Source organism: Cucurbita maxima, unplaced genomic scaffold (assembly GCF_002738345.1).
Source record: "Cucurbita maxima cultivar Rimu unplaced genomic scaffold, Cmax_1.0 Cma_Scf00012, whole genome shotgun sequence".
Taxonomy (NCBI): domain Eukaryota; kingdom Viridiplantae; phylum Streptophyta; class Magnoliopsida; order Cucurbitales; family Cucurbitaceae; genus Cucurbita; species Cucurbita maxima.
Window position 1 is genome coordinate 829,825 of NW_019272028.1, and position 12,996 is coordinate 842,820.

The window sequence follows — 12,996 nt, forward strand, 5'->3', positions numbered from 1 at the left end:
ATTCTGGATTGTATGATAACTCTATTTGAGTATGAAATTTACTTCGTTGTCTAAATAAAATTTCAGTAGGCAAACATATAACGGAAGGACAATCGATCATACTTGGCGCTGAATCACTTTATTACCATAGTTCTTTTCTCTCAAGATTTGCTTCTAATTTATTTTAAGTTAAATCTTCTTTACCTGGATAATCATTTATATTTTACTTAACAACCATTTATACTTATTGGATAATTATTTTATTTTTAAAATTATATTATATTATATTTTTCAAAAAGATTTTTCATTTAAAAAAAAATATGTGAGTTTAAGAAGACATTAACTCTCTCCGCAATAATATAATATTGTTCATGTTTTACTTTTTGTTTCTCCAAAAAACTTCATTCCAATAAAAATAGTACTTCTTAATTAGTCAAGGTCAAGGTGACTGCTAATAAGTAAAACATATATATCGGCAATTTTTTACTAATGTAACTATAATGTAACTATAATTTAACTAAAATTAAAGATATATACATTATAAATTTGTCTGTGGAGGAACCTCTTACCCTTTCTCTATCTCCGTCCCCACTCCTATCTTGTTTTATAGACACTTCTACACTAAACTAGGAAAAGGAAACTTCAAAAAAATGAACTATGTAATCATATGAACAACAAAATTTGGAAGCTTAGATCATGACATGACATCTAAAATTTTGAAGTGGGAAGTTGAAATTGCATGGCGGGGAAACGCCATAAACAAAATGACATTTCATGGGAAACATTTTGAGCTATACAACAACTTAGTATGAGGCCCATTATTTGAAACACAATCCTAACAATATACACCAATAATTGAGACTCAAAATTTTGATGAAATGGACTTGTGGGAGCTAGTTGTTCTATTTGGGAAAAAGGAACTCAGCCTTTTCAGATATGGGATAATAAAGGACAAAATTAGAGAGATAAATTTGACATTATACAAAACAATCATTAACTAGTGATAATTTGTCTTTACAGCATCATGGAGAATATTTGGGCTTATAAACTACTGAGAAGAGACTGATATTGGGAAGCTTGAAGGGGTTTAAAAGGCTTGAATTCAACTTGTTGCTCATAGGTTCAGAGTCTTAGAATGGAGCAGTTTCATTACAGCTCGCAAAGAAGGGAAGAACCAGAGGACTTCAATCTGAGAGAGTGGCCAGTTAAGGGAAGGTTCAAGTGTGAGAACACAAGTTCCAGACGTTTTTCAGGGTCTTATTTAAGAAGCTTAAGGGAAGATGGCAGATCCTTCAGATCAAACATAACCATCTCCAGCACTGCTTCTTCCCCAGGCTATTACTCCATGAGAGGTACTTTAATTACTTCTCTGTTCTCTGGTTCAAGTCAGTTTTTCCTGTCATGGGTTTCTCTCATCTTTTTTCTTTTGCAGATGAAATTGACCCATCAACCTACTCATTCACTGCTGCTATCAAAGGTAACACATTCTTGTAAACACATCAGAAATCAATCGTTTGTTGGCTGTAAAATGTCAAAAATGGAGTTTTTGTGCAGCATTGCAGGCAAAGTCAAGATATAATATGTGGGAAAGCTTGTCGCCTGATCAGTTTTCTTTGAACTCGAAGTGGTATGAAGCAGAGAAATATATCTGCAATCCTCTTTCAGGCGAGGTTCCAATGGAGTGTTTATCTGCTAAAACACTAAGTGCAAGGTCATTCAGAAATTTCAGTAGCAGAATCACCATGTCTGCTCCTTTAGTTTATTCCACCAAGTCAAGACAACTCCATGAAAGGCCGATTACATTTCCCCAAGAGGAAGCAGTTAACCGATATCCAATTCCAGGTACCATCGCAAATTTTATAGCATGCCTTGAAAGATTTATTTGAAGTTGGATTCTCAATATGAACAAGTTTCCATGTTTGAGTTGTAGAAAAGAGAGTGGAAGGGATGACAAAAGATGTTGGAACTCAAAGCACACCACCTGAAAGAAGTTCAACATGTCCTAGCCCTGATTCCACGCCTCCCATGGTGACATCCTTAAAGGCATGTGGGAAAGAAGAAACTAATTCACCAAATTCTTGTTCTACTCAAACAAAGAAATCAGAGGAAGGGGTATGTACATTCTTTGATCTTTGAAATGATAATCATGATTTAGTAGAAGGAAGATCAAAGGGGTTTGAAATCACAAGCTTAATACAACCCAACTAATCAAGAAATCTAGGAAGAAGTCATATAGCCTCAACAAAAAGGTTAGAAGTATGAATCACCATTCCTACGTATTATTAAGCTAAAAAAATTCAATCTAGGAATACATTTCTGGCTGATTAACCCATAACCCAAAACATAAGAGTGCTAATAGTGCATTTCTACAAATGGGGTCGTCAAGATTAGGCTCGACTGATTCAGAATGAAGTTCTAACAAGATGGGGGAAGTGTAAGAGTAAAATTGACACCATTTTCTGCTTCTTCACATAGGCTTATAGTTCACAGTCCTATGATTTTCTCCTATCGTTGTCTGTTTCCCAACAACTCATACAGTTGTGGTTGTCTCTGTTTGTGGGAAGCATTTTCCGGACAGCAAAAAAGAATCAATCAGAAGGGAAAAGGAAAAGAGAGAAGAAAACTTGGAGGATTCTAACCAAGAATATATCAGAACATGAACAAAGCCAATTTCACAAAACGTATTTCCAAGCCCCAACCACCATAAACTCTGTACCATGCATTTAACAATCCCACTTCCCCAACCATTTCCCCACCATATATTAGCTTTATTGTGGAGCCCATCGAGATTCTTTCCTGGAAAATACAAAATGGGTTCTCACAGTTCCTGCTACTTTATGTAGAAATTTCTGCTTTATTTCTCTCTTTCTGGAAAAAAATGGTTATGCATTTGTAGGGCATGGTCGAATGACCAAAATAATGCAAAAAAAAAAAAGTATCCGAGTCATTGCATCTGTCATTCATAAGACATCCACATGCTTGTACCTCAATATCAGTAAGAATAATTTCAAAATCAGTCCACAGGTGGGCTGGGATTCAAGGGAAAAACTAAAAGTGAAAAGAAACAAGAAAGTAAAACGAAAAAACAGTTCTCAAAGGTTATCGTCCAGCATAAGAAGTGAACCTTCTGGATCTTGTCTTATTGGTATGATTGAACTGTGGTTCATCATTTCACCAGTGTGGCTGGCTTTACCATTGTCTGGCAGGATTATGGCTCATTATGGTGAGTAACTCTGGCTGTGTGCCTTTCTTTTTCCTTCCCAATAACAACAGATTTATACGTTTCAGTTGGGGAGGAAAAGGTAACAACTCTAAATTAATGAAACCTTTACTTTCTCAATCAAATGTATTAGAGGCCCAAAACATAATTTAGTTGTACGGTCCTTCACGAGGCTAAATTTCTCATTTTAGGCATGAAATTTCATTCCAACACAGAGATATTGTACAACAAAGTTTGAGCATTTTCTACAGATTTCCAGGAGGGTCATGTTCACATAAAAATGCCTAAATTAGCAAATATTGAGTGCAGGTGACAATTAAAGCAAGCAAAGAAAAGGAGATGACAAAAGGAGAAAAGGGAGATAGAAACAGTGCAAAGGAGCAAAGGTGGAGGCAAGGTGGGTGCCTGTCATGGATGAGAACAAGACAGACAGATAAACACAAAACAAGAACGAAGAATTTCTTACCTCATTTGAATTTAAAAGGGTGCTGAAAAGTTCCTGAGCAAAATGGCAAAAGGAGATTCTATCTATATTCAGGCATATTTTCGCGGGTGTTAGTGAGGTTTGTGTTCACGTTAAGAAATTAAGGGCAATCATGGAGAGAGACCTCAGGCCTGCGTAAGAAAGGTTAAGGCTCTTAGTTTCGTGGTTCTCCCTGCTTTAGTTTATTGTTTATTGGGATGGTGAAAGTTGGGAGCAGCTTTATCTTTCTCACTTCACGTGCATGCCTTTTGTCTTTACCTTTAGACAAACAGACCTTTCAATAACTAGGATTACTGATCCAAGTCTAATATTATAGATAAATCATACAATGGATCCCTAAAAAGTGTGAAGGAAAAAGGAAGATTGGTCTAGTTGCAACACAAGTGCTTCGTGAGCTAATAAAACAGCCCCAATCCAGGATCCACTAATATCAAAACAGTAAAAAATTCAAAACGTACATATCACATTAGTTTGAATATTCAAACATGATGGTGAAGAACTTCTAAAATCTTTTAAATATTTTCTAAAGGAATAACCAAGTCTAAAAAATGTGAATAAATAACGAAAACTATACTTGAACTAACCGTATATGAAATAGCAATTTCAACCATTCATATATATGAATATTTGAAAAAAGGAATGTGCAAAACCTTTTTATGCACGGCACGACGACAAAAATCTTCTCAATGGCAGGTATCTTCCAACTTGTGTTTAAGGAACCATCCCATCTTTGAATACGTATGTTTTCGCACTTTGCCCAAGTTCAATGGCTCACCCTAATTAACATTCAGAGATGCTCCCTCTAAAAGAACAATTTTTTAAAAGAATTTTCCGAGACAAGTATTTTTCTGGCCCATCTAACTCGACTGAACAATAGACTTAAATCTACTTGATTCTCAACCATAGAAGTCATTTGAAGGAGATGCCATCTCTTCCATTAGGAAAACTCGACCCTCAATTAAGATGGTTCTCCTCGACGAGCTAGTCAAAATTCCCTGTTTACAGCAAGGAAAATTGAGACGCAGGGAGATGGGAGAGGAGACCATAGAACATCTGCAATGGAAGTTTCACGTGGACTTGACCCTCGAGAGAATATATAAAATGGAGTATAAAAACACATGTTTCGCGTTCCCCTCTTTTGGTGCCCGGTAAATTTTAATGAAAACCTGACTTTTACTCAATTTTAGTTACTTAGGCTTCAATATTAGTCATGGCATTTAATACTAAGCCCAAGTTCAGCTGTAAGGAACGCTTGTAAGACTTCATTTGGGACCAATTAACACCTCTGAACAGAACATTGTTTTTTGGTCTCGCTATCATTAATGTAATCAAATGATTGATGACCAATCTTAGAAATAAGATAAATAATGATGAATCACTGATTGGCAAAAATCTTCAATGGAATATTTTGAATGAGACTTCAAAATGTCCTATGTGGCAATGACAACAGTTTAATGGTAATAAATGTAATTCTCACAATAAGAAAGCTCTGTATCAATGTATAAGTATCACACTCTTTTGTTAATCTAAACATAGTTTAACCGGTATTGCTTATGTCCTTGTCTAAGAGGCAAATGTTCGAATCCTCACTCTCATTTAACTCAAAATATATATATATATATATATATATATATATATATATATATATATATAAGAGGCTATTCTACTTCACTAAGTTGAGGTAAAGCTATAATCAATATTGGCATTGGCATACGCAAGCCAATAATGCACATGTTTATGGGCATGTGTACCGCATTGGGTGCCTTCTAGACTGTAGCTTGTAGTTTGCTAGGATACATTTCTTATTTCTGTGACTATACTAAGGGTAATTTCATTAATCAAATAACCAAGTGTGCATCATGTGAAGTAGTTCCGGAATAGGTATAGGTAAGCTAGAATGTCCTATATTAAGAACGAACTGTTTTTACATCATCTTCTTCATGGTCTTTTGGAGATGCCATTCTAAATTCAGGAAGGAAACCATCTTGGATGTCAGATTTTTCTCTTTCTAAATATTTTTTTTTTATGTATGTTTCACTTTTTATAAACATTAGAGATCGGATGATTTTGAGTGCAGTGTTTCCAAAGAAATATATACTTACCAGAACTTCACTAGTGAACAGCAGTTTGTAAATGAAACAATTATATGTAGAATTCGATTAAAACCGTATATTTTATGATGGTGAAGCACCAGGAATAGTGTTAGAAATAAGCCGGACTTCATACAGATCATTGTCTCCCTTCCCTGCAAAAGTTTTAAAGCAATGTTCACGCAAAAAAAAAAAAACCAGTTAACGATGGTAAAATGACAAACAAAAAAAAGGATAAATTATGCGTAGTATAAAGCTCACCAACTTCAGCAGCGATCCCTGGTCCAAAGAAAGAAGCAAATTTTGCCTGTAAATTCATTGAAGAAACTAATTTAGTGGTGGTGATCTTTTAACAATGTTTTCACAAATAGGTTCGCTGTAAGGAACGCTTGTAAATCTTCCGAATATTATTCTTCCCTTAGAATTAGCAGAAACATTTATCATCATGACTACATCAGCACTAGCAAAATATTGAGCAATTAAATATAATCCCCTAGAAAGTTAGCACTCTTTCTTCAACGATACAAGAAGAATCATGTCTCAATTACCTGTCTTTTCTCAAAATCTGACAATGTCAAGGCTTTGGCTTCAAACATCAAGACCAGGCAATATTTTCCGTCTTCTGTAACCTAGAATTGTAGCAAATGGCAGAACATTAGAATCGTAAGTGCTGATAACATGCTATTGTATTCAGTAGTACTTCTAGTTCGTACAATCAGAAGCGTCCTAAGTACTGAGGTGACCAGTGATATATGAAATAAATACAAAGTCAAGTCAAGTAAACATACTTCTTCACGAATACTTTGCAAAATAGGTGCACTCCTTCGAGGAATTCCCCCAGCCTGTGTATACAGAAGTAGAATGCAATGAAGATCGGATAGCAAAAATCAGTGTAAAAGCAAAAAAATGAGAACTCAAATACACAACCGATGCAATTTCCCATTAAGGTCAAAATGTGTACTCCTGGTCCTATGTATTTGATTATTTGCTGGATCCAAAATTCAAATAGGACAAGCATGAACTCGGTCAAACAGCTTCAGTCCAAAAATTAGTCGGCATCTAGTAGTGTATTGAATTCTAGTTTTATAACAATGCAACAGCCAAGTGAAAGTGAAGCCAGCTTTCTATACTGATAAAGCAGGAGTCTTTTGAATTGATATATTGCTAATGATGTAAGAAGAATCCACAACATTACAACCACGTAAAAATGTAATCGAAGATCACATAAAAGAAGATTCAAATGGCGCCAGTTTACTTACCAGACCAAACTGGAAAATCCGTTTCAATGCCTCATCCAAATGTTGTTCATCCCCATAGCGGTACCTTATCACATCATCTCTTACCTAGTGAAAAACTTTAAAAAGTGATTAGAAATATGAAACAGTTCATACAATAGAAATTGTGTATATACAAAATGATTATACATTTGAGTCAATGTCAGTTGAACTCGCAAGTTACATACTATTGAAGTAACAGTCAAATTGAAACAAAAGGCGAGCTTCTTGTTCTTAGTGAATTGAATGATAACTTTTCAATTGTAATTTGGAACAATAATATTCACACAAAACGACAAATTCATTCTTCCCCAAGTCCTCGAACAACTTCTTTCTTCGACATTTGAGGATTCTATTGACATGGCTAAGTTAAGGGCATGACTTTGATAGCATGTTAGGAATCACGACTCTCCACAATAGTACGATATTGTCCACTTTGAGCATAAGCTCTCATGGCTTTGCTTTGAGCTTCCCCAAAAGGCCTCATACCAATAGAGATGTATTCCTTATAAACCCATGATCATTCTCTAAGTTAGCCAATGTGGGACTCCCTCCCAATAATCCTCAACAAGTATAGATTTCCTCAAGTTTGGGCCCCATTTTCCTCCTCCTCCCTCTCTAAATATAAATGTATAAGAACGGGGTCTATCAAAACAGTCACTCACAAGAAAACATATTTACAACATATTTTACTAGCATAGCCATTAGAAAGAATCAAACTTCAACCTGCTTGAGAATAGGGGTGGCGCATGATTCCCTCAGCTTTTGAGCTTCTAAATATGTCAAGCATGGCACTGGTTTGAGTTCAGCATACTGCAAAACAGTCAAAAGCTAGAATGAGTTACCAGATTTTCTCTACCAATTATTTTCCTTTTCAACTCAAGTACATGAAGCAAAAGGAATTAGGAAAAAAGAAGCAACCCTGCAAGGCCATTTCAGAAAGGAAATAACAAATGAAACATAGAAAGTGGTTGGACACTAACATGACACTACTTTTTGTAAAAAAAACACCTGATAGAAACGGCTTGACAAATTTTTTAATTTGGAACAGCTACTGAGTTATAACTTATATAGGGTCTAGAAAGGCTGAAATGACCTGAAGATGGATGTGGCTACTGAAGTAACAGCCATTGAAAGCTTATATTTATCACGTTAATCCCTTTGTACACTGCAGAAGGGGAAAAAATAGAAAGTTATATACCTTCAGAGCCATGCCAATAATTGCAAGAGGGAAGCCATATGTTAGCATAATGGCAGACCACTCGGATCCTGGGAGGATATTAAAGTATGCACCGAATCCATACCTATATCGAATGAAAACAGATCAAATGTACAAGTTAAAATTTTGAAAAATACTTGGTTGTATACTGGTGGACAGGTATCTTTCTACACTACTATTAAATTTCTGACACCTACGAGAAAGAAAGGTACAAAATGAGAAATTTTCTTTTAAAAATTATGTGGAGTCCACAACATCAAAAAACTATTTGTAAACCAAAAGACGTAGTGTGAACAAAGGGAGTATGATTAACATAATTTCTTCCAGAAAATGAGAAATTGGAACTTTTTAATAGTAGAGTAGGAAGATACCTACTCACCAGTATGCGGTCAAGAATTATTTTATAAATTTAGGAATTTTGAGTCTCGAGGAGGAAACAACTTACGACAACAAAGAAATTCCAACACCTAAGCCAATAACACCAAATGAAACCTGTGGGAAAAAAAAGTAAAACACCACAATTACAGATCAAACAGACTTTAAGAAAATACATCACTATGCATAAAGAGAGAAGGTTGATTGTTCCATACATTTGGGGCATATCTATCTTTTAAATCTATATGAGGAACATATTAAATGATTAATTTGTCCTAGTTTAATAGCTTAGAACTTTAAACATAGAAGTAATTTAACATAGCAGATATATTAGATCCAATCTCTACAACATATATATTTCATCGACTAAAATTGGAGAGAACTTTCTTTCCTTTCCTTTTCCCTCCCTCTAGCGCATAGATAATTCTCGAGAATAACCAAGAGCTTCACATAATAAATGAAAACAAAGCTTAAAGCAGAGAAAATTAACGACGATAAAACTTGTCTCTTGTACAATTTAAACACTACTTTTCTCTCAAACATCTCCTCTCGTTTCTTCGCAACCATTATCAGCGCATTAAACAGAATTGAGAAATTCCAAACCAAGTGCTACCAGAGATATCCGATACAATTACTCTCAAGATTCAAGAATTCATAGCCATAGAGAATCAGAAAAATACTTTCGCAAGCGAGAATTCATCATCGGTAACTACTGCTTTGTCCGGCGAGGCTGAAACAGAAGACGGCTGAGTAGTATCAGCAGCTCTAGCCGAGAATGTGAAAGCTAAACGTTGAGGCTTCTGCAGAGGAGCTCTCGGTTCGAGATGGACGAAAAAGTTGGCTCTACCGTTTCGGTTGCCGCCGCCTGGCAGAGAGGTTGCGCAGTAGGGACGAGAGAAACGCAGAGAAACAAGGGAGAGGCGATTGGGGAGAGTGAATTTGTCATGAGAACAGAGAGCAGCAGGAGGCGATATTCCACTCATCGAAATCGACTATCTTTCTTTCTACCTGTCTCTGAAACTCTGAAGAACGGAGAAGAAAATGAAGCTCCGGTGGTTAACGAGAATGGAATCCGTTTCTAAACCCGCCAATTTTCACTACGTGTCCTCTTATTATCCATCACTTTTATTTATTTATTATATTTTTTTTGTAGTGTGGTGTGGCTTTTATTTTATTTTTTTATTTTCGACCTTCGTTTTATTTTAATATTAGATTTTTCTTTTCATTTTTTCTTTTTTTTTTTCAAGTTTTTCTTCGACATTGATTAAAAATTATCCTCACAAACCAAAACTAAATTCTTTCAAACATGTTCTGGTTCTAAAGTGCTTTTTAAAAGAATTTTAAAAGTCAACCCAATATAAAATTGTTTCAAATAAAACACTTAAAATTTTTATGATTAAACCAACTATCTTTCAATTCTTATAAGTTTTTTTTAACCATCTTTATCTTTAAGAATTATAATTTTTTCGATTTATCCTAAAAAAGTAAAATTGAAAATGTGAGATTAAAAACTAAAATTAAAATTACCCAAACCGATAGGCACATATATATCTGATTATTTTGGCCAACAAAATGAAAATTTTTCTTCGAAGTCACTGTGTTTTATATAAATACCAAAACGATACCAATTCGCAGTTCGCAGAGGCACAGCTTTCCGTTCTCGACTTGCTGAATAAGTTTTCTCTCAACTTGCTCCTTGAAGAAGAAAAATGGAATCTTCGAAGACAATAGCCCATGAAATCGGAGGGATCCAGAACGATGCGCTTCGATTTGGGCTCCAAGGCGTTAAGAGCGACCTCGTCGGGTCTCATCCTGTCGAATCCCTCTACGAAAGTGTAATTTCCTTTCCTTCTCTTTCTATCGCTGTTTTATACAATGTGGAAAAGCGGACTGGAAGTTTCAATCTAAGTTGCCCTATTTGATTTCTGTGTGGATTTTGCTGTTTATTTTTTTGCAGTTAGACTAGATTGTTATTAGAAATAGAATCTAGATTCGACGGAGCTGATGAACCACCGTTTGCCCATGTTTCTCGGATTAGGAACTTGTAACTTGACGTTTTATTTCCTGTTATTATGGTCAATTCTCTCTTTCTATCCCCATATTTCAATATTTTGGGTGTCCAATCTTGCAAATGGACAGTGCGCAAGTAGGTTCTGCCCTCAATTAGATTTCTATGGAGAGGACTAAGAGCAGCCATATTCTTTGGAACTTGTAATTAGTGACCATCCAGCATTCAGGAGGGGGGATACTTAGGAAAAGCACCGAAAAGTCTCTTCTGACTTGATTATAGGGTTGGGGTGGGATGGTTGTCCCTTTTCTTTCTCTTTCTTCATTTGCTAATAGAATTCTTTATATCCAACATGAATTTCTTACGGCAGCACCTGAGGGGCATTAGTTTGCACTCAAAACATTTATGAGATAAACACCATAAATCTTTCAAACAATTTTAGACATTTAAGTTGGTTTAGTCATAATGAACGGTATCCACCAAGAAAGGTGTATCAACCACAGTTTTTTCTAATTGGTTGAGTCAATTTATTTTAATTTGATACATGTATATCCTTGTTTTCATGCTTCAGACGAGGAGAACAGAAGAGGAGATGAAAAGGAAAATTCTTGTGAATACATATGGATCTGCTTTTCCACTGAAGATGGATTTGGACAGGCAAATTCTTTCTCGGTATGGTTTTTCTCCTTGCATTGATGCTGGATCTCTGTTGGTGTGTTCTAAATTCGAGTATTAGTGAAAAGGCCAAAATCTGCTGTTTTGGTTATGCATTTTATTTTATTTTATTTTATTTTCAACTTTAATCACATTGCTAATCGTTGTTTTATAATGATTTGGTGGGGAGCAAAAAGGTCATAGTTCACTCCACTGACTCTTCTACCTCATGTGATTTGCTCTCTTCGTACACATGTTAAATTTAGTTCTCTGGAAGTGTGGTGGGAGCACCTTTCCCCCTCATCCCTTGTTATGCTAATGACATTAAAATAGGATCTCTTGTGGAATTAATGTTTGATGTGCATGAATTTAAATGGGGAGACTAAAATCTGGCATCTACTTTTCTTTTCTTTTATTTTCACCAACATTTCAACTTGTGATGCCAGTTAAGTTAATTCTAGCTGTTTGTCTAGTTGGAATTTGAAAATCATTGCTAATATAATTTATATGCTAATTCAACGCTATTGCAGATTTCAAAGGCCTCCAGGACCTATTCCATCTTCAATGCTGGGTTTGGAGGCTCTTACTGGAAGCTTGGATGACTTTGGCTTTGAAGATTATCTAAATGGTAAAATGAGAACTTATGAAGTGACCTAGATCCTAATAGCTCATCTGATTCTGTTGTTCACTATATTCTTTTGCATCATTCATGAGAGTTTTCAATTACCTTAAATAGTTCTTTTAATCTTAACAACTCTCTTTATGACTATCTGACATTGGTGGGATGATTAAATCCATGAAGTATGGTCGGGTTTAGCACAATTAGAAAAATAGTATTCAGGGACCTTCACTTGATCTTATTCCTCACTTTTAACCATCCATCTTGCGACTACTAGCACATGTCTGTTGGATGAAGTTCGCAAGAGTTTCCGCTGCTTCCAATAACCAATATCACATAGAATATTCCATCCACTAGTCTTTATGCAAGATTGCAGCCACTCATTTCCACAAGGGATGTTTGCTTTCACTTTTTTTTTTTTTTTTCACTAAACATAATGAATCTGTGTTTTCTAGTCCTATCTCGCCGTGTTTTCATTATTCTATATATACCCACTTTAGATAATAGTCTTTGCTGGTGTTTATTTACAACGTCCTATGTCATTGTCATTTGCAGACCCAAGAGAATCTGAATCTTTGAGGCCATTGGACATGCACCATGGAATGGAAGTCCGCCTTGGTCTTTCCAAAGGACCTGTTTGCCCAAGTTTCATGTAATCAAATGGCTGCTACATCCAGAAAGCAGTCCATCAGACAGGCATATCATTGCCTTAGTTTACCCCTCATTTTACTGGCACCTCTGTTTGTTTTTGTTGGTCAGGACATGTTTTCTTATGAGTTGAACTCCCAACTTTTTATCTGATTTCTTATAAAAATAGTGAACTATAGCTTTCTGTGAGTGTTGTCTGATTTAAATATTTAACTTTTTTTGAAATTGACTGGATATGAAATAGAAATTTTAATGTTCTATTGAGCATAAAATTTAAATTTATATATAATAAATTAGTTAAGTTTAACAGATACAAAATTGAATGAAAGTTGTTCAGGGACTTGATTGTTGATCTATTAAATAGAAATAAATCTAAAGTTATTTTTTTTATTAAAATATTAGAGATTCAAATTCTTTTCCTCCCGT

The 12,996-nt window shown here is 35.3% G+C and overlaps 3 protein-coding genes across 3 annotated transcripts; 2 read left to right on the top strand and 1 right to left on the bottom strand.

Annotated features, from left to right (window-relative positions):
- The first annotated feature begins 994 nt into the window (after nt 1-994).
- LOC111486967 lies at nt 995-3,967 on the top strand. Its single transcript, XM_023134160.1, has 5 exons — nt 995-1,331; nt 1,412-1,456; nt 1,534-1,821; nt 1,910-2,091; nt 3,509-3,967. The coding sequence occupies exons 1-5, from the start codon at nt 1,115-1,117 to the stop codon at nt 3,689-3,691; spliced, it is 915 nt and encodes a 304-aa protein (XP_022989928.1). The 5' UTR covers nt 995-1,114; the 3' UTR covers nt 3,692-3,967.
- Nucleotides 3,968-5,748: 1,781 nt separating this feature from the next.
- On the bottom strand, nt 5,749-9,722 carry LOC111486968 (thylakoid membrane protein slr0575-like). Its single transcript, XM_023134161.1, has 9 exons — nt 9,322-9,722; nt 8,712-8,758; nt 8,249-8,351; nt 7,774-7,860; nt 7,033-7,116; nt 6,562-6,615; nt 6,322-6,402; nt 6,035-6,080; nt 5,749-5,928 (listed from the first exon to the last, which is right to left on the bottom strand). The coding sequence occupies exons 1-9, from the start codon at nt 9,622-9,624 to the stop codon at nt 5,858-5,860; spliced, it is 876 nt and encodes a 291-aa protein (XP_022989929.1). The 5' UTR covers nt 9,625-9,722; the 3' UTR covers nt 5,749-5,857.
- Nucleotides 9,723-10,250: 528 nt separating this feature from the next.
- On the top strand, nt 10,251-12,759 carry LOC111486973 (cyclin-B1-2-like). The gene is made up of 4 exons (XM_023134165.1): nt 10,251-10,476; nt 11,221-11,321; nt 11,834-11,931; nt 12,478-12,759. The coding sequence occupies exons 1-4, from the start codon at nt 10,351-10,353 to the stop codon at nt 12,576-12,578; spliced, it is 426 nt and encodes a 141-aa protein (XP_022989933.1). The 5' UTR covers nt 10,251-10,350; the 3' UTR covers nt 12,579-12,759.
- Nucleotides 12,760-12,996: the final 237 nt, after the last annotated feature.